The 22,607-nt window shown below is 34.1% G+C and overlaps 1 protein-coding gene and 1 non-coding gene across 3 annotated transcripts in view; both read right to left on the bottom strand.

Annotated features, from left to right (window-relative positions):
- The window catches only part of LOC129230096 (WD repeat-containing protein 47-like), a 117,762-nt gene extending 97,506 nt beyond the window's left edge, over positions 1-20,256 (bottom strand). The window contains exon 1 of one of the 2 annotated variants that reach the window (XM_054864494.1): positions 20,012-20,256. In XM_054864494.1, the coding sequence (XP_054720469.1) occupies positions 20,012-20,188 (177 nt within the window). In that variant the 5' untranslated portion in view covers positions 20,189-20,256. Of the gene's footprint in view, positions 1-4,319; positions 4,572-20,011 lie in introns of those variants that run through there. The other variant, XM_054864495.1, reaches the window with a different exon arrangement.
- Trnav-cac (transfer RNA valine (anticodon CAC)) lies at positions 17,516-17,588 on the bottom strand. Its single transcript has one exon. It is a non-coding gene; the product is annotated as a tRNA-Val (tRNA).
- Positions 20,257-22,607: the final 2,351 nt, after the last annotated feature.

The following is a 22,607-nucleotide window of genomic DNA, read 5'->3' as shown; positions in this document are numbered from 1 at the left end:
AAATTCAAATTGAAGAGGAGAGAGACACCGGGCTTTTAAAATAAAAACGTGTTTTGTTTTCTGATTGAATCCGCATGATAAGCAGCGACATTGCTATGGTTTATTCAAAGCGTAAAAATGCTCCTTCATTATTTTTACCTGAGTGAAGTTCGTTTTGGACGAATGAAATGTACCATGGCAGGATCAATTCCAGGGCAGGCGTTTTAAACATTCGTCACTCGCCAAATGAGATAAACTTGTAAATTCGGCGAAGCAAACTGTAATTTGGCAAATGTATTGGCGAACAGAAAATTCTCCGAAATTTCCACACGCAAGAAAAAAAAAGCCTCTTGATATTCAAAATTATGTCAAAAATGTCAAAAGATTATTAAAAACTTCGTAAGAGAAAAAAAAATCAAAAAAGTATCTTACTCAAATGAATGCTGCATCTTTAAAATAAGTAATTGGTTGCATTTTGTATTTTACCCGTGGACCGCAGTTTGGGAAATTCTGATCTTGAGAGGGAATAAAAGGAGGAGAGAATGAAGCTTCCAAAGCTTGAAGCACTGATCTCAAGTCACGTGATACATTTCAACGTAAAGTATTGCAAGAAATCAAGTTTCTTTCACTCGTTTCACGTAAAACATGTCTCCCATCATTGTTTGAGTCCCCACGTACAGGGCCGTAACCAGAAAATAATTTTGGGAAGGTTTAAAAACTTTCATGCAGAGCTTTGCGCTTTTTGTGCTAATGTTCAAGTCATCGGGTTTTCTACTATGAAAGCGTTTTATGCAATTAATATACATATAAAAGACATTTGAGTTTTGGAACAATATTTTTTGGAAATTAAAAAAAAAAACGAACATTTCTTTTAAATGTCAAAAGGAACTTTTCGGGGAGAAGAGTTTAAACCCTAACCCCCCCCCCCCTTTATACGGCCCTGCCCAAGTGTCCCTGTGAGTCGAACCACGTGACTTGGGATATTTGCCTCCGCGTTTTACAAGGCAATGGTTGGACCTGCTCCCTCCAGTTACTAATTCCTGCTCTAAGATCCGAACTCGCCGCTCTCGTTCCCCATATGCTAACTGCGTTGCTATAGTCTATGTTATAGTCTTGCTCAGGGAATAACAAGTTATTTTCAGTGGAGAACGAATACAATTGAAACGAGGTCCAGGGGGAAAAAATACATGTCTTACAAGTTTTGTGTGTTTTAGTCTTCACTCCCAAACGAATACAGTCGAGCTCGCTCATTAGAATATCGGTTAAAAGAATAACCCGCTTAATATAATACATTTTCAATGTACCAAACTAATGTAACGTGTTATTTTGATCCCGGTTGATGGAATATCCCGCTTATTAGAATATTTTTTCGTGGCAAAATGGCTATTCCATTAAGCGGGTTAGACCGTATTAAATACAATCGGTAGGCATATTTCACGCAATGAGCAGTTTGTTTATGCAAAGAATCTGTGTTTGAAGGGGGCGCATAAGTTTTTAGCAATATTTGTTCTTCAAAAGTTTCTCAAACGTATGTGAAATTCATACGATAGCCAAGTAAATGGCTCAAATCAGTCAGCTATACTTCAGTATTTTTAACTTAATAACCAAAGTAAGTTATTATCAATATTTCTTATGATCTATATTTAATAGTATTACTGAATAGCACTTGCATTAGATTATTGTTTCAATGATACATTTACAATTCTAAGTAATATTTTTTTTTTTAAAAGACACTAAATCAATGTATTATTATTAACCAAAGTTAAACCTGGTTGGAGTAAAAATAGTTACACTCCTCTGAAAATAAATTGTTTCCATTTTTACCGCTTTGGCAAAAAGTGGCAAAAAAGTTTTTGTCGGGGCAGTTTTTACCGTTTTTTTTTTTCATATACGGCAAAAATGTGCCAGCCCTAAATAGAAATGATGTAGGGTGTACATTGCACCATGGTAGAAAAATGTTTCCAGGGCGTAAACGGTAGAAAAATTAAGTATTCGTCGAATAGAACAAGATAACATAATAAAGTATTTATTTTATTTTATTTATGTATTTTTTTATTTGTTTGTTTGACCTCATAATAAGAAAATTCAAGGGGGATATCAATAAGGAAATTAATAAATGAATGAAATTAGCCTTCGCATTACACAAGAAAAAATATTTTTTTGACTCACTATAAAACCCTTATGATTTGTAAAGCTCTAAAAACAAATTTTGACAATTTTCTCTAGCAAGAATTAGTTTCCATGCTGAAAACAAACTTTGGAAGTATGTTTAAAAGTACTATCTGATTTATGAAGCTTAAATATTCAAGAACACGAGAAAGATGCCCAGGAATCGAATGAATTCACAGCCACGGATTAGATACGCTTCTTTTGATATCTGCGTTACAAATTCGGAAGATTTTCTATCGAAAGAATGTCATTTTCCATCATTAATGTAGAGGTTGATATTATGCATCATAATGGAGGCGTTTGTTCCTTAAATTCCGATTGTGACTTGCAACCATTCATGAAGCATTTTGAAAGAATGAGTCAATAAAAGGATTCAATGGCTTCGATTAATGCATGGAAAGCAATTCGAAAACCACAGTTGTGAACAGGAGCGCTCACAAGGGGGAGGGAGAGGGGGGATTATGGCGCAAGTTGCGCCATGACAATTTTTTTTGGAGGGGGGGATATTTTAGTTTTTATTGATTTATTTATTTAAATTTACTTATTGGATTTATTTTTAATGAAAATTGTTTAGTTTATTTTATTCTATTTATATTTTATTTCATTTATTTATTTAGTTTATGCGTGTGTGTTTGTCATTGGCGTACAACTTTTCTAACAACATAATAATAATTATAGTAATTAAATATAAATAAATTGATTGAAAATTTTTTTTAAATAAATAAAATGAAAAAAGATAGCTAAAAAAGAAAAAATAAAAAAAAGGGAAAGAAGGTTGAGAAAAAAAAAGGGAGGGGGGATTTACGCCATTGAACTTGGGGGGGGGGGTGGGAACCCCTGGTTATGCAGAATTATTATGACGATTAATGCAACCACGAATTCCAAGAAAAAAAAACTACCCATTCTACAGAGATAAAAGCTGCATCTGAAGCAAAAAAATATGTTCACATTTCAGAGCTTTTGGATGAAAAGGCATCCTATTAAAAAAAGTTGATTTTATTTTTTTAATACTTCGGCAGAAGGTCAACTTTTTACTTCTAATACGTAACTTACTCTAAAACAGTTGACTTTAAACTCAAAGATTATTTAAACACTTCTTAGTTGTATACACTCCCTTGTCTCTTCAATCAGTAAGGGGAGCTTCGATGGGAGGCCATAGTAGGCCTCAGTGAACTCCCAAAAATGTTCTTATTCAGCAAATTTTGACTGAAAATTCGAGAAATTTGGAGAAAGTATTTCTTCAATTTGCAATCAGCGTTGCAGGTACATTGCAATAATTTTTATCTTTTTTTTAAAACATGGTGTCTGTTTCTTTTCATTAAGTATAAATAACAAAGAATGTATGCATGATCGCTTTTTATTATTATTTTTTTAATTTTAATTTTTATTTATTTATTTATTTATTTTTTTTGAATCATTCAACGTAATTTGTTTTTATTCGGTTAATTTAACATTTCTTCCCTGCCAAAAATTTACATTCGAGACCTCCGTGAAAGTGGGAGAAAAATATATAAAGCTTTCTAAAATATTTAATCGGTCCAATCAGGGACGCCTCGGACTAAAATTCTTTTAAGGGGGGACGAAAGATTCTCAATTTGCTAGATGAAAATCCAATTTTACCGAATGATAAAATGAGAGCATGCGCACATGCCATACATGCAAAATTAGAATGAGCATGAGGCATCCTCAAAAAACAACTTTAAAAAAAGGAAAAAAGAATTTCTATGTTGCAATATTGTCTCCAAATGTGCCGAATCGTCAGCAAAATTTTCCTAATAACGAAATTTTTTTGGAGGTCATAGTGACCTCCCATCGGGACAGGGAGGCTCCCGAATTAAAATTTTTGGGAGGGAGAAATTTTCAATTTGCCGAATGACGTACCAAAAAAAAAAAAAAAAAAAAAACGAATGATAAAATAACATTTGTACATATCAGACATATATACTAACATGAAACATTAGGCGTCATTAAAAAATAATTAAATAATTTTAAAAATTTAAAAACAGCAAAAAAAAAAAGAAAAATCAATGTTGCAACATTATCTCAAAATTGCCGAATAAGGATTTTTTTGGAAGGTCACACTGACTTCCCGTAACCTCCCATCGGGCCACCCTTGCGTCCAGTTTTAAAACCGAGTGAACAAAACAAAACAGAGGAAAATCGTAACTTACATTGGATATGAGGTCATCAAAGTGTAACGGCGAAGTTCTAGCATCTTTCAGAGGGCACAGGCGGAAGTGGATGGAGCAGTGACGCGGATAAGCAAAGCGGGACATCCTCAAATTTTTCGGAGTATTCCTCAATCCGTGAAAGGTGGTCAGAACTCCTCCATCGCGATTATTATTAGGCGAGCTCCTCAAGCCAGACGGAATAGCATCTCCCGCTGGACGTTTTGTTGCCGTCCCGCCTACACACCGCGTGCACGAGCGGAGAGGGTTGCTCAAAACGTGGACGCGGCTGACTTGCCCGCCAAATGCAGGCGCCAAAGTGGTGATAGCTCTGAAGAGGTCGAGGAGAGATAAGCTCTCAGGCTATTGATGTATTCACTCGAGCTGCTTGTTGGTTGGTTTTTAATCCTGTCAGCGAGATGTTGTTGATAATTTTAGAAATTAAATCAATTTTTGATGCAAAAGCAAATCGCATAGCCTTCCCCCTCTAAGAGAAAGGGTGCATCTCCCTAAAGACCACTAAGACCCCCTCCCCCCCGCAAATCAGGAGACACCCCCGCAAATAAAAAAATATCCCTCAAAATAATCCCCCTAAAATTTCAATTGCGCAGTCTGCGCCATGACCATTTGACCATTCCCTAGGTCAGGGCTCTTCAATCTACGGCCCGCGGGCCGAATCCGACCCGCGAGCAGGATTTTTTCGCCTTGCGGAAAGCTTACTAACTGAAAACATTTTTTTTTTTTTAATTTGCCAAATATTTCTTTTTAAGCATTTTAAAAGTACACTAAGCCTTGAAACTCTCAAAAACCATTATTAAGCATGATCGTAGCCAGAGTGAGGCAGGAAGGGGCAACTGCCTCTCCCTAGAATTGTTTCTTTCACTTTCCTCCCCAAAGTCAGTAAAGATACTTTAGTTGCATTTTTGGGACTTCAATTTAAAAACATTTCTGGAGGACTGTCGCTTAACGGTTCTTTTTCCCTCATTTGAACGAAAATATCCTTAAGTGGTGTTTTGGTGATTTTAATTTCAAACGATTTCCGGGGAGAGATTCCGAGGAGTTCTTTCCAAACGTCTCAACATATATAGCTTAAAATTGCGTTTTTGAAACTTCAATATAAAATAATTACTGGAAAAGCTACTAAATTCTGCCCATTCTTCTAACACCGTTAAAGATATCCTGAAATGTGTTTCTTGGGCTTCATTCTCAAAAAAAAAAAAAAAAAAAAACGAAGAGAGCATCTGAAACTTCCTCATTTCCTTAACATCACAAATCACCAAAGGTAATCTAAATTTGCGTTTTCAAACCTAATTTGTAAGGAGGAAAAATATTTGATTTCACTAAAAATAACCTAAAAACTGTCTTACATTTTATAAATTCACTTCTTTTTTTAATGAATTAAATTTTTGAATATAAAATTGAAGTACGATGGGTAAGTCTAGGGGCGTCAAGTTTTTGTCTGACCTCGAAAGAACGAAGATATGGCACGGGGCAAGGGACAGCTATAAACCCCATCTTGTTGTACCTTGACTTACCCCTCCTTAACGTGAATCCTGGCTAAACTCATGCTACTGAGCGAAAATTAAAAAAAAAAAAAAGAATGTGGGGGAGGCGAGGAGGGGGGGGGCTTGCAATAACTAAACCAAGCTGAGTTGTTGTTTCAAAGGGGCTGGATTTTGTTTTTCTCCAAAGAGGATTGGGTAAACTCGAGAGGGTCGTGTATAAATAAAGTCAATTCCGGGGGGCATGGACGCCACCACCCAGGAGGAGGGACATGGACGCCACCGCCGAAGAGGAGCTCCCGCACGCTGAGACCCAGGACTCAAAAGTGACCAGGAACGTCTACTTCAATCAAGTGAAGAAAAGAAAGTAAAAAGTTTTAATTTTGTTCAGAAATAATAAAACAGCATGAAAAACTCACTAACTGAGAATGGGGTCGATTTCCGAAAATTTAAAAGGATTTTTTTCTGAAAGAGCATGCTTAAAAACATAGGATCTGACCATTTTTTAAATAGTTTGACATAGTTTAATGCTTTTAAAAAATATTTTAATCGGTGCGCTTTCATTGTTTGCACTTCTGCCGATGACATCACAAATGATGAAATGCCATTCAGTGATGCTATTCACAGAGCACAATATTTAATTCGCTTCTTGATTCACATGTGTTGGCAACGCTATGGCTGATAGCAAGCGTAGAGAGCAATATTTAATTCGCTTCTTGATTATCATAACGTGAAAACGCGGTAGACAGATGCGCCAAAGTACATCATTTGTGACGTCATAAAGACCAAGCCTTATTTTCAAAATCGGAAATTAAAAAAAATTAATTAAAAATTAGGCGTTGGAAATTAAAGTTTTTTTCTTGCTTTATTCTTTTTTTTTTTTTGCTTATTCTATCAGTTTTAGTGACTAAAAGCAGTACTTTTGATTGAAGAAAACAACCCCATTGTGTTTATTCAAGAAAATACAGCCAAAATTGGAATTAGTGGCACCATAGATGAAGTAGTGGTTCGCAAGAATTTCATAACATGTTTTAAAGCATATTTTAACTGTTTTTGCTAAAATTGAATGCAAAGCGTCATTTAGTTATCAAGTAGTGAATAAAAAAGTAAAATTCATTTAGGCATTCATTTTTATCTCTTTTCTCATTATTTGCTCACAATTTAACGACTTTCGCGAAACAAAGAATTTTCGAAACTTGAATGTGCCATCTTTTTTTCCTTTTTGAGCAATCACATTGCTTATTGTTCTCATTTGACTGTTTTGAATTCCTATGATTTTATTCCCCCCCCCCTCCCTCTGCAGAACCACCGTCGACCGACCTCACGATGCTGCTCCTCTAGCGAAAACCGTCTCCAGGTTGCGTCCATATCCTACACACACACACATACATACACACACCTACACACATACACATACATACATACACACACACACCTATACACACACATACACACACACGCACACCTACACACTCACACACACTCCTACACACACAAATATACATACACACACTCAAGCCTGCACACAGACACAAACACACACGCCTACATACACACACACACACTCGTGATTGCGAAAAACATAATTTGAATTCCAAATGTCAAAATTAAAATTATTTTTTCTTTCCTTTGTGGACCAAAACATAAAACTAATTGAAATTAAATGTTGGAAAATGAAATGAAAACCGAGATTCAAGTGGATGCTAAATACACATTTATATATGATGCCATGTTGTTATACAACAGATTTGAGCGATACGTCGCCAATTCCGGAAAACCTGAATGCAAGCATTTTTTTCCCTTTCATTTTATTATGCTACCTTTCATTAATATTTTCTTTTTCAGTCCACTAATTCACCGAAATTAACAACAGAACCGAAGATGTCGTTACGAGTTCTGAAATCAGCCACCAGGAAACAAATAGGTTGCTTTTTCAAGGTCCTCCTCTGTTTAGAGATAGAATCTTGCGCAACCATTCAAATTGCAGTCGGAGAAAAATGTTTTCTGCTGTTGTCTAATTGTGTGAAGCTTTGTTTTGTTCTATTATTCTATCGGCCTTTTTTTTTTTTTTTTTGCCGGTGAAGTTGCTCGCTTTCCCAGGAACAGCTACTTGTTAATGAGTTACATTTTGTAGATGAGACTGTTTCCGGATTTAGATTACGAGGCACTTTTTTTTTTCTCCTGTAGGATATTGTGTGGAATGAAGAACAAATGTTAGTCAGCAAGTCGTGGTGGAAACTTGTGGGCTGGCTCGAAGGCCTCGGCTGGCTACTTTTGCGAAACATGATGAGTTGAATTTTTTGCTGTTATTACGTTTGGCATTGAACATTTTTAAGGGTTCCAGTACCTTTCAAACATTGTTTTTAAATTTAAGTAAATTTTATATTTCTTTGAAACTATAACATGCATACTTGTTTCGTAATCAATAATTTATTTTCAAAATTAAAAAACATTGCCTACTTTTTTAAAAAATTCAAAAAAATTGAGAAAAATTTTAATTTTTAAATTTCCTAAGGCTTTTTATTTTTGCACTAATTTAAAAAAAGTTTTTTGCTAAACGATCACTATAATCATCTCTAAAAATCTGTGCATTCATTTGCTTATGAGTTTATTAGAAAATTTTCTGTGATTAATTGTGTAAAAAATCAAATTTAAAAAAAAAAAAAATTGTTTTTAAAGGTTTACCATGATCTAAACATCTGAGTAATTTATAAAATGCTTATCCAATGCACAGTTTTGTCAAATATGTTATCCCAATTGCAAAAAGTATTACTTTAAAGCTGTATCTTTAATAGAAAAAAAAATCCTTAGGGATTCTAATGACATGAAAACACACACACAAAAAAAAAAAAAAACATCATCGAGAAAAAGCAATTTAAAGTTTTTCTTTTGCATAAGAACACATTGCGAGCATGGCCTAAAACCACTCATAACGTTTTAAACATTTGAACTAAAGCAATGAAATTTTCCCTCTGTGTTCAGAATAGTTTTTAGTTTTGAAATAAGCAATGTATATATATATATATATATATATATATATATATATATATATATATATATATATATATATATATATATATATATATATATATATTTTTTTTTTTTTTTTGATCGTTTCATCATTTTTGAGGTAATGTAACCCCTTAAAAAGTTGCTTGTTTATTTCAGTACATCTTGCTTGGAATTCAAACATGTGACAGTTTATAGAATTAGAAGCGGAACAGCAGGACATGAGTTACTCACTCAACAAAAATTACCTTTTGTCTCAGCTGCAGCAGGGGTGCTCATCCCCCCTCCCAAGTTCAATGCCACAAATTTTTCCCCAACATTTTTCTCAACCCTCTTCCCTTTTATATTTCTTAGCTTTCTTTTTTACAATTTTTTTTAAAATAATTTATTTATTTATTTCTGACAATTTTTTTTTTATATTTATTCTTCTATTTATTTATTTTTAATTATTATTATTGCTGTTGTTATTTCATTAGAAAAGTTCTGTGCTACGCCAATCACATACACACACACAAACTAAACAAATAAATGAGATAAATAAAAACAGGATAAAAATAAATAAAATAAATAATTTAAATTAAAAATTAATCAAAATACAAATTTAGAGAAAAAAAATTTAAACCCCCTTCCCCCCTCCCCAACAAAAAAAAATAATGGTGCAACTTGCATCATAATCCCCCTTCTCCCTGTGGAAATGCCTATTTCCGATGAATTTTTGCACTAATTTCAAACATACGTACTTTTCAAATTATTGTTATTGGAAAAAAAAAAATGTTTTTTCGTCATTTTCTCGGTTTTTTGTAGGGACGCATATAAATATTGGAAAACCTTCATAAAAGTTCCTGATGGTTGCAACTGATTTACGTGTGCTAACATTTCTGCTATATGCCAGAACCATTTTCAAATTTTCTTTGAAAACACTTTTTTTTTGAAAAAAAAAAAACATTTTCCCCCTTTCTTTCAACTCTTTAAGGCCAAAAGGGCGTGGCTGGATATTGAAAGAAATTAGTGAAAATATTTGAAGCTTTTAACAGACTCATTTTGCAACTTTTCCGCACTGTCCAAAAACAGATTTGGAAAAATGTTTTTTCGGCCCACGGCATACCCTAATGAACACCCCAATAATCTGAAATCTGAACACTTTCGTTCGGTTCCATAAGTGTTCAAAATAGAGAGAGTCCACTTTACATAATAAAAAGTAAGTATTAAAAAAAATGGCCCCTCCTTGAAACATTTCTGGGTCCGTCCTTGTACTGCGCCCTCTCCAGCGGGAGGTTAATGCAGGCAAGGGCGCCCATATAGGGGGGGGGGCTAGAAGGAGCATTAGAACTTCCTTGCTTTTAGTACATTTTTCTTTGTAAAAATTTAAAAACATTTCTTCTCCAGCCATTGATGAATAATTTATCAAAAATGTCAAACTTTAATAACTCTAATCTGTTATGAAATTGGTGCCTATGGGGAAAATTTCCTGCTAAACCATGGGGAAAATATTTGAGCCCCCCCCCTTAAAATTGTGCATATGGATACAGGGGCACCCCGATGGGAGGTTAGTGTGACCTCCCAAACATTTCCTCATTCGAGAAATTTTGAACCTGACGATTCGGCAAAATTATCATTCGGCGAAATTTGGAGTTCTCTTCGGCCAAATTATTATCATTTGGCAAATTTTAGAGTTTCATTCGGCCAAATTATTATCATTTGGCAAATTTTGGAGTTCTATTCAGCAAAATTATTATCAGTCTGCAAAATTTGGAGCTCTATTCGGCGAAATTCGGAGTTCCTTAAGGCCAACTTATCATCATTTGGCAAAATTAGGAGTTCCATTCAGCAAATTGAGAATTTCCGCCCTCCCAAAAATGTTAGCTCTAGGCTCCCCTAGGTTGATATGCCGGACGGACCCTGTATACAAATTACTTCTACGTAACAGAAATAATGCTCATTTATGTAGGGCCGGCTCAAATAGTTTTGCCGCCCTAGGCGATACTCACAAGTGCCCCCCCCCCCCCCAGCCTATTGAATTATAATAATAATGGGATCGTTTCCAAAATTTTTAATGTATTTTTTTCTGAAAGAACATGCTTAAAAACACAGGATTTGGCTATTGTTTGAATAATTTGACAAAGTTTACTATTTAAAAAAATATATTTTAATCGGTACGCAGACTCAATTTGATTCTTTACGCTTCTGCGCATGACATCACAAATGATGGACTTGCATCAATGTTGCCATTAGCGCAAAGCACAGTATTTAATTCGCATCTTAACTCACACGCAGCGGCAACGATATGGTTGATAGCAAGCGTAGAGCGCAATATTTAATTCGCTTCTGAATTATCATAACATGGAAACGCGGTAGACAGCAAGAGTAAACATTCAGAGCGCAGTTAGTAACGTGCCTAAGTGCATCACTTGTGACGTCATAAAGACCACGCCTTTTTTGAAAAATCGAACAATTTAAAAAATTAAATGTTGGGAAAATAAAAGTATTTTCTGGGTTTTTTTTTTTTTTTTTTTGCTTATTCTATCCATTTCAGTGACTAAAAGTAGTACTTTTGACTGAAGGAAACAACCCCATTATAATAATATAAAATAATAAAATATTAATGAAACTAAAATAATAATTAAGTCCTCAAAATGAAAGTGAGTTTCTAGTTAAATTTCAAGGGTTTTGCATATCCAAGCACTGATGCACATTAAATTATCTTTTTTAACATTTAAGTAGTGAATCTTATGGCACTGAAACATATATTAATGTTTTGAAAAGACTTTTCAATCACGCAATTTGCAGGCTCTAAAATTAAATTGAATTTCTAGTTAAATTCCGAACTATGTTTTGCATATCCAAGCACTGGTAGACACTCTAAATTAGTATTTTTTTTAAGCATTGAATCTTATGGTGCTGAAACAGATATTCATACTTTAAAAAAAAAAAATTCAATTTCGAAATATGTCGCTCCAAAATTCTGCCTAAATTTGACGCCCCGAAATTCTGCCTAAATTTGCCGCCCCTAAATTCTGCCTAAATTTGCCGCCCCTAAATTCTCTAGACGGCCGCCTAAGTCACCTACCCCAGGAGCCGGGTCTGCATTTATACTAAATACAATGAACTCTTAATTTTTTTTGTTACCATTCTGCACTACAAAAAGAGATCAGTCGGTATCGAAACATTCACCATTTTCCCAATACATGTCACCTCAACAAAAACAACAGTGTTCGTGCTTGTATGAAGATAAAAAAACAAAACCCCTTCAAGGCGCATTCCAAGCTTCATCCCCGCACCATTTTTAAATTAAATTCTTCGTGTGTGACACTTATAGATGACTTGTTCGAATTCAGTTCACACAAAAATGAATACTTCTTTCCTCATTCTTACGGTAGAACGGTAGATAACACACGCTTCTTTTAAATTCCGTTTCTTCCCCATGATGTTATACTTCCTCAGCGGTAAATACTTAAAACTGAAATCACAGCTTACCAGTGTGTCACCAAAGCAGTGCTTCGGGCGAGAAGAAGAACACAAAACTCGTGCACGGATTTAGAACCTTTCGAACAAGCTTCATTCGAACGAAGATAAAACGTTCCGAATTATGTAAATGGGATTTTATTTTTGTAACTCTTTAGAGAATTCTGTGGTTTAGAGAACGCGTTATGCTTGTAGTTTTCCGCTGAAATTTTACGAAAGAAAGTCCTTTACTTTCTGCTAGATATCATTAAAAAATAAACTGTTATTCTAATATTTTGTTTCCTTTTTCTTTTCTTTCTTTCATTTTTTTAACATGAAGTTTTGTCTAGAACTATACGAGCCTACTTTCCCGTATACCCATACTACTTTCTAGTACCTGATCAATATTCTCAAAAATAGCTAAAATCGCAAATTGTTTTAAACATATATTTTTTAATATTTTAAGCTAATTTCTAGGAATTAAATATTCCTCACTCATCTAAACAAATTAGATGCGTAAAAAAATAAATGAATAAATAAATAAATAAATAAATAAAAAATAAATAAATGAATAAAAACGAACAAATAAAATAGCAGCACCTTTTAAACAAGGCAGTTAATACACTTTTTTCCATTAAAAAAATCAGCTTTCAAAACGAAAAAACAATAATTAAAATTAATAAGCTCATTAAAATAAATACATCATAACAAAAAAAAAATTATTTATTTTTCCCCTGTTGCCAAAAATAATTTTTTAAATTAATTAATGCACTTACCAAAATAAATAAAAACAATAAAATGACAACTTAAAGAAATACTTTTCATTGCCAAAATAATAATAATAATAATCGTCTGCGCATATCTTTATGTAGAAACATAATCACTTCGAGTTTATTCCCCGAAAACTAAATACCTAAATTAAAACATTAGCGTGAAAATAAAAAAAAGTCATATCAACAATAATTATTTCTCAGTTAAAACCATAGCTGCGGAGTCGGAGTCGGAGTCAATCTCATTTTGAGATAAAGGAGTCGGAGTCGAATATCCGAGAATCGGACTCAGTCATTTGTCCTCCGTATATAAATTTTTGCCAAAGCTACGAAGTCAGAGTCGAAGTCAGGGAGTCGGAGTGCGATTAATTGTCGGGCACAGGAGTCGGAGTCAGGTGCCCCTAAAGTCTCGGAGTCGGAGTCTGGAGTTTGGCGTCAATAGCTATTTCCAACAAAATTCGTTTGCAGTAAATCCGCCTTCATGAAGGCGGATTCAAGTACGGAATCTACATTGACTTTCAGTTTCCCCGTAGGCGCTAATGTTAAGTTATTTGATCTGTTCAAAATTGAACGGAAAATTGTTCAAATCAAAAAGATATTTTACATACAAGTTTTTTATCAAAAGCTTTTTCCTACAAAATTTGTTTGAAGCAAATTCGTCTCACAGTTCGGAATTGCCTTCAATTTCCCCGTAGGCGCTAATGTTAAGTTTTTTTGAACTGTTCAAAATTTAACAAAAAATAGTTCAAATCAAAAAAGTGAAGTATGGGAATGAGGTGTCCTTGCCGAGATCTTTCGAACAAAAAAAAGCTTGTTCGAATCGGACTATTCATTCAAAAGTTATTAGGGGGGGGGGACAGACAGACAGACCGACGGACCGACAGACATTTTTCCCCATCTCAATACCCTACTTTGCAATTTTTAATTTTTCGATATTTATTTAATTATTTTATCAATTTTTGACTTTTTTTTGTTTTTCGCGATATTTTTAAGATGCATTAAGCCTTCTTTCATGCTTTTTTCTTCTTTTTCTGACTTTTACTGGGAAAGTAGGCTAAAAATGGAACGGCCCAAATATTCTTTCTGAAATGACTATAAAAAATTACCATTCTTTACAATACAGTCGGATCCCGCTTCTACGCGATCCGACTTACGCGAAATGGCTATAACGCGAGTTTTTCATGAGTAATGAATTTTTTAGTGGGGATACAAATTACTCGCATGCAACATGTGAAATTTTTCGGAAAATAGCGGTGGAGAGTTAGAATTGGTTTCGTTGACACTAAATATTGGTTTTGGGAATAGACTTTCATCCCTTTAGCATTTATGAAAGCGGAAGTTCACCCACTGTATTAGTCCAAACAACGCTTTGCTTTAGCTTATACAAATAACCGCTCCGATTCTTAACTTTTTTTTTTTTCATTTTTCATATGAACGTTGATAAAATACATTCTGACATCATTCTGATCGCGCTGCATAAACCTTCTTCATTTTTTATATTATAAATATATTTACTATAGCTATACTGTTAAGTGCTATAATAATGCTGTAGTGTACATACTGTAAGTACCATACTGCTTTATTTTAAGTTTCTCTCCCCATTAATCATTAATTTTGTGCTAAATTACAGAATTTTATGTCAAATAATAACGCTTTTTCTAAAATACAGAAAATGTCGGTCCTTTGTAAAAGATACTGCAATATATAGTTAATAAATGGTTTGAAACAATGTGAGAGGTGTTTACAAACGTCTGAAACAATTGGGTATGCTTATAAAAATTCCTAAACATACCTTATTCCACAACGCGAAATTCCGACTTACGCGAGGTGTCTTGGAACGCATCCCTCGCGTAAGTCGGGACTCGACTGTATTTAAAAGACCAAAAGCTTTTTTTTTAAATGGGTTGTTTCCTTCAGTCAAAAGTAGTACTTTTTGTCACTGAAATTGATAGAATAAGCCAAAAATAACATGGATTCAGAAAATACTTTCATTTTCCCAACAGTTATTTTTTAATTAATTTTTTAAAATGTCCGATTCTTTAAACAAGGCGTGGTCTTGATGACGTCACAAATGATGAACTATGGCGCATCTTTGTACTACGTTTCCACGTTATGATAATCAAGCAGCGAATTAAAATTGCGCTCTACGCTTGCTATCAACCAAATCGTTGCCAATACACTTGAGTAAAGATGCGAATTAAATGTTTTGTTCTGTGAATGGCAACGCTGAATGGCGTTTCATCATTTGTGATGTCACACGACAGCAGAAGTGTAAACAATGAAAGCGCGCCGATTTAAGGAATTTTTTTTTAATATTAAACGTAAACAAATTATTTAAAAAATGGTGTGATCCTATGGTTTTAAGCATGCTCTTTCAGAAAAAAATACTTTTAAAATTTTGGAAACAACCCCATTGTCATATTTAAAGTTTTTTTTTTTTTTTTTTTTGCTACACATTAATTTAACGCTTCTTAAATTTAATTGTTTGTTTCAAAAACCAGTCAAGCGACAAAATTGCTGATTTTAGAAAAACATCAATATTATCAAATTAAACTATTCAATGATGATTACAATATTGAAAAACAAATACCTGAATATCTCTCTTAGTTTAAAATATTGTAGTCCTTATAGAAAAATTTTAATACGGAGGGAAAAATGCTTTTTCGAAATTTTGGAGTTTGTCGCTTGACTGGTTTTTGAAATAAACGCTCAATCTCCCTCCACGAAACCTGAAGGTTCCGCCAAGCTTCCATCTTCTATTCTTTCTTTTTCGTAATGTTCAAATTAGTCACTGAAAAAATCCATAAAAATAAGGTTTGAGTGAAGCTTTTAACCAGTATTTTCCGAACGAAAATCAGAGAAAAAATAATTTACAAATATAAATTATTCAAACTAATTTATTAATCTAAACTACTTATCAATTTTTCTCGTTTAATCCGCAAATGGTGTGTGAGTGTATGCTTTTTATTTATTTATTTTTTAAAAATTTGGGAAGTAACGACTACATTTTAAAAGTAGTTTGTTGTCACTACATTAAAAAAACAAAAGTAATCGTAGTTTTACTAATTTTGGAAATAAAGGGGCAGTTGTAATCGTAGTTCGACATAAAAAAATTAAAATTCTTAAAAAAAAAGGTAGTTTTTCCGACCATTGGATTAGTTGTTAAAAATCAGGTGATCCTTTTTAATTTCCTTCAAATAGCTAAAACATTAATTCGAAATTCAGCCCTATTTTTCGACATAAAAAAAATAAAATCCTGTAAAGAACTTCAATGATTTTGAAAAAATTACCAATTAACATTGACACTAGAAAATATGCATATCGACAAACAGGTCTGCACCAAGCCTGATCGGCTCTGTCGTTCAAAGGTCTTTTGAGCGCCTTTATGCAGTGGCGTTTGGGGAAAATATGGTTAACACCTGAGGTTTTGTCGATAAATATAATGTGGCCAAAAATACGTTAAGAATTTAATTTATTTATGGAAGCAATGTGTTAACATTTTGTGCTGTGTTAAAATGTACACTTAAATATATTAATTGGAACATAAATTTTTATTTTTTTAAAAATAGCATTTAAAGCAAATTTATACATATAGTATCTATATTACATACTGAACACATCTTATACAAATAAACTGATTAACACTATCAGCTTACAGTTAGAAAGTAGAGGCACAACAAGAAAATAGTTTCAGGGTTGGGAGGAGGGGAGCACCTAATTTTTTTGACCCATACGAACTTAGCTTCAATTCTCCAACAGTCAAGTCAATCTCTTTTTCTCTCTCAGAGGTTGAAAACTGGGAGAGGGAGAGAGCGTTTCTGAGTTTACTTTCCTCGCAATTTTTTGGAACCTATGAAGTGTATGGCTGTTAAAACCATACTTTCAGATATCTCCAAAAAATCCGACTGTCTCAGATTGTTGGATAGAGAGAGACAAAGAGAAAGCTGATAAACCTCTGGTTTAGCATGGTGTCGGTTATTACTGGAATACGAGTAGGTTGAAATTGCGACTCCAGGGGCTCTCGAGCAAGTTCGATTGTAATTTTGTGTTTGCTAAAAATCGGAAGGAACCACACGTAAACGAGAAATTACATGGCATAAAAAGAATAGCAAATGAAGAAGCTAACAAATATCTATAAAGCATTTCAATTCTGGACTTTTAATTTGGAATTATTTTCAAGCGAAGGTGAAAAAAAAATATGCATTAAAAATGACAAGATGATATCTTTCTATATTTTTTTAAACACATTTTAACTGTTGAATGTTTACGTACAGGTCTAACGGCACAAAAAAAAAAAGTATGGTGTCCCCACGGACTTCAAAACTTGTTACCATTTGTAAATAGCATAAATTTTGAACAGTTTTCCAAAAATGCACTATGATCATTTTCAATGCAGAAAAAAAGAGTATGCAATAAAATATCTTCCACAACAAAATCATACAACGTCATGTCATTGAAACAATGGAAAAAATTGTCTTGTTTCCGCCCGGGATCGAACCGGGGACCTTGCGCGTGTGAGGCGCACGTGATAACCACTACACTACGGAAACGACATTCTAAAAGAATTAAATTTTAATCAAAACCAAAAGCCTAAATTTTTCGGAGGAAAACACTTGTTTGAAATTAGAGTTTTCTATTTTTTCATCCGTTTTGCATCAAAAAATGCTATGTTTTGTTAAGAAAGTATTTTTTTTTTGCTTCCTTTTCATGGGTGTCGTTTCCACAAAGCAAAACTCAGTGGCGACATCTCTTGGAAAGAGTGTGAAATGGATGCAATTCTTAATTTTTACATAAGTATTGCATGATAATTTTACTTCATTTGTAAAACAACTCTACAAAATTTTTCCCAAAAGTGGTTTTGAGGCATTTATTTCTTACATATGTAATTTCTTACATATGTATAATCAAGCTTTAAACTAAAAGACGGGGAAATATATTCAAGAAGATTGATAAAATTCATCCCTTTTGATAACAGTCAATACTTTAAACTATAGATGAACAAAATATTGTGTGAGACACTGTATCTGAAACCTTTCATTTGCTTTATGAAGCTTTTTGAAAGTGTCTAATGATGATTCTGTTTTTACGAATTAGTGAAGGTTCAACTTCTGCTGAAACGGTCGTTGAAATTTTCATACCTTCAAGTTTGTTGATGTCGCCATCTTTCCGCAGTTTTTGAAAGTATTAAAATAATTAGTTACAATTTCCTAAAAAAATAATCTAGATGCGTCTTCTCAAGTCTTGTACAACGAATATCGCAGGAGCTCAACTCCTTGTATTTGTTTTTAAATATGTTCGCGAATTTTCATGCCTCAGACGGAATTTAGATTGCGGATGAAAATAAGTTCTAAAGTTTTTTCTGCCGTGAGCAGGTAAACGGCAGTAATAAAGAAGTTTAACCTCTAGAGAAGGGTTTCTTAGCAACTTTAGTCCTGCGGACTGGCAATAAGAACTTTTTGGAAAAAAATTCCAGACCGGGGAGGTTTCCTTTAGTGTGTGTGTGTGTGTGTGCGTGTATGTGTGTGAGAGAGAGAGAGAGAGAAATAGAGTAAATGACATCGTCAAAGACGTCATTCAAAAAAGAGTCGGACTAAAGAAGGCCCCTTCCCCCATATCTCTTTTCCTTATCTTTATTTATTTACTTATATATAACTAAAAATAAACTATTTAATAAATAAACTTTCTACTCCCGGATTGATGTGGAAAAAGTTATTGCTACGCTGAGGGCTTTTTTTTCCCCTTCAAATTTTTAAATAATAATAAATAAATGCATAAATAAATGAAACTTTCATGTATATTAAAGGAACTTCAACAAAATATTTAAAAGTAAAGATAGTAGACAGTTATTTATTGTAATAACTATGCATAAGTAAGTAAGCATTAGAGAAAAGTTGTAGACAGTTTTGAAAATTAATGGCAAAATTCCACAAGAAAGTGTCGTATAGGTTTTTTTATATATATATATATATATTTTTTTTCTTTGTTTTTAAATTTTCGACCAGCAAAAATTTCCGAGGACCGGTTAAATTTTTGGGTTGAGAATCGCTCCTCTCTAGAGGTAATAGCACCCCATATCTTCACAGTGATACATGAGTAAGTAACTATGGACTACGGGCACGACAAAAATATTCTTTAATTCATTAATTAATGTAATTAGCATTTCTTAATGAATTACATTAGTTCATAAGGGCTGCCTCTTGATTTTGGTATAAATGATTTTACCGATTCCATAATGCTTTTCGCACACTTTGAGGGTGCACAAAAATTACTTCATTAGGTGAGGATCGAAAGAGGATTTCTTAATCACTAATTTTTTTCTATTAGCCGCCGGGTGGTCGGTGGCTACCACTAAATTTGCCCTTTAATAACATGTTTGTAAAAGAGAAAATATTTGCTGCAAATATCCGAAACAGTTGCGCCCAACCTTTTTTTACTCCAGGACAAACCTCATTTTAAAATGAATCCGGGAATCTCGCTGGGCAAAAAGCAGATTAGATAACAAGGAAAAGGAAAGAAAATTACAAACCAAGAATGTTTACATGTTTAATTTATCAATACGAAGTTCCCACCTGTTTTTTTAGAGCTTGATATCTGACTATTGACAACAAATTTGCAACTATCGTGACATTGAACATAACTAGCCACGTAGATCAGTTTTGTGGACCGCTTATGCCTGCAGGCTATAGGCAGGAGCCCCATGATGGGAGATCACGGGAAGTCACTGTGACCGTGTGACCTTAAAAATTTTTCTTATTCGGCAAATTTTGTCTGACGGTTCGGAAAAATTCTCATCATTTCTCATCATTTAGCAAAATTTAGAGCAAAATTAGATTCGGCAAAATTATCAGCATTCTGCGAAATTTGGAGTTCCTTTCGGCAGATTGAGAGTTTCCACCCTCCCAAAAATTTAAGTCCGGGCCAGCCCTGGCTTTTGGTTGGGCACCCCAGTTGCAAACAAAGTTGTAACACTTACTTTTCCAATCTCAAATTGGTCGTGCTCTGGGGAGTAGGGTCTGTCATGCAATACCAATCCGCCTTCGCAGACGACCAGGTATTTGTACCTCGTGCGGTCACCGAACAGGCTGTCGATGCGCTTCCGGGCCATCCTCTCTTCCGGACTTCCGGACGGTTTTCGATATCGGGTACCCATTCTTGAATTCGGAGGACAAAGAAAAACGTAACTCTTCTCTTCAGAAGAAACTGATTTCCACGCGATCACAAGACGGAGGAGAAGTGAATCGGGATGAATGGGCAGCCCAGTCGGAAAGCACGTGGGCACTACAAAATGAAGGCTGGGTGCGCATGGTTATGTTGCCAAACAAGTTGCGGGGACCGAAGACAAAATGAATAATGGTAATTCCTGATAGTTCACATAGTTTAGAATGTAAGAAAGTACAGTATCGTAGTTTGTGGAGAGAGTACGAAAAATCACTTGCATTAAAATCTTTCTTTCTGAGGACTGAAGTTACATCCAGGGGCTAATTTATCATTAGCGCCATTAGGCCTAAAATCGAGGGAACCCCGAAAAATTACAGACCGTTTTGAAAATATTACCAAAATATGACTTTAATTTGTTAATTAAGATGTCCAAAATCAGGGGAGACATACAGGTAATTATCAAAGCAATAGAAACACATGAGAATAAAAGTGACATTTTTTTTGTAAGTAATAAAGAATAAAATTAGATATCTGATTTTTTTTTATAAATAGCAATGTACATATTCTGGTACTATTTGGTGGTTTAACGGAAGTTCTGGAAGTCTTGGATTTTTTTCAAGCACGTGAAATGTCAGACCTTTCAAATTTTTAAGAGGCCATCTTGCTGAAGCAAGTGTAACTGAAACATTTCAACTTTTTTAGTACTGAACGACTTATTCTGCGATAACGCGTGTTAAATAATACTTTGTGGCGCTCGTACGTCGAAACTAGTTATTTTACAAAAAAAAATTGTTATGACATAAATTGTAGGAAATTTTCTCTAGTTTTTAGTTAGAAATTTTGTAAAATACGTTTTTATCGTAAAATAAGAGAACGGAGACATTCTCAAAATACCGCTTTTAGACGCCATTTTTTCAATATGGCGGCGCGAGCGGCAGAGATACGAGGTGGCAAAGTAGAAATTCGAAAAGAGCACATCAAAATCTATAAAATATCCAATTTTTAAAATTCCCGGAAAACTTTCCAGGTAACCCCCTTTTTTTCGAACAAATGACTGGACTAAACGCCTACAAACACACGAACGCTTTCACACACATGTGCGTAAATGCTCACACGCTCGTGATTGCGAAAAACATAATTTGAATTCAAGATGCCAAAAATTCAAATTTCTTTTTTTTTTTTTTTTCAATTTTTCCTTTTTTCATGTTTTTTTTTTTTTTTTTTTTTTTTTTTTTTTTTTTTTACGATGTCATCAGAAAATCTTGATTCTGGGAAGTATTATGGCGCAAACTGCCCATTCATACGACAATTTGTTGCTTTACTATAAGTTTTTAAAACGCGTAACTTTTCAGACCCCCTGTATGTATTTATATATATATATATATATATATATATATATATATATATATATATATCTATATACAGTGAAACCTCCCTTAACGGACACTCCCGAATAACGGACACCTCTAATTAACGGACATTTTTGCAAGTCCCAGTCCCTCAATATAGGCCATTCCATGTAATTCACTCTGAATAACGGACACTCCGAATAACGGACAGTTATTTCACAAAAAAGTTTCCTTGCGATCGTAGCACTTTCGTTTTTTTTTTCTTTTCACAGAATATCTTAATAACTGCTTGCCTTTCAAAGCTTTTCATCCTCCACAACTGATATTCCACCCCCCCCCCCCCGTCATTTCCTTATCACTGTTTCTTGGAATTAAAAGGGTGGTAATGGGCAGACGCAGCGATTGGGGCTTAAACGTTGGGGGCAGAAAAAAAAAGAACTAAAAGGCATGGTACTTTTTGCGGGCAGCAAAAAATGAAAAAGGGAAAAAAGTCTTAATTTTGTAAAGGGTAGTTTTGAGAGTATTGAAGCAGATAAGTGAAAACTGATGTCAGTCTAACAATTAACGTACGTTTTTCTTAAGATTTTAATGAATTTTGTACACAATAACTATTTAAAAGTTAAGATAAAAAAGAGGAAACTGGGCGCTTTTTCTAACTAGGGCTCTCGGGAGATGCAATTGAGCTGACCGGCGCCGGTAGTAGTCGGCTTTATGGCGCCGTGATTTCGTTTGGTTGTTTAATTTTTAGACATGAAAAAGATTTGCCCATATTCAAGGTCATATTGCCAACTGTCAATCATGCAATAGTGATACTCGAGATAAAATAAATAAATTAGCCATAAAAAGTGTGTGGGGGGAAAGGGGGGTTGCTCCGCCGAATCGCCGCCGTTGGTAATGCAAAAAAGAGATGTCAAACTGTGTTAACTGATTACTTTAATTGATTAAATGCTTTTTAAGACAAGTGTGTGCTGTCAGTATACCTTTATTAAGAAAAAACAGATTAATTACACTTGACGTAAAATGTAGTAAACCTTTCGCAATTGATTCGATTGTGTTCTACAA

The sequence above is a fragment of the Uloborus diversus genome, chromosome 9 (assembly GCF_026930045.1).
Source record: "Uloborus diversus isolate 005 chromosome 9, Udiv.v.3.1, whole genome shotgun sequence".
NCBI lineage: Eukaryota > Metazoa > Arthropoda > Arachnida > Araneae > Uloboridae > Uloborus > Uloborus diversus.
Note: the sequence above shows the minus strand (reverse complement) of the source record. Positions and strands in the feature narration are given on the sequence as shown.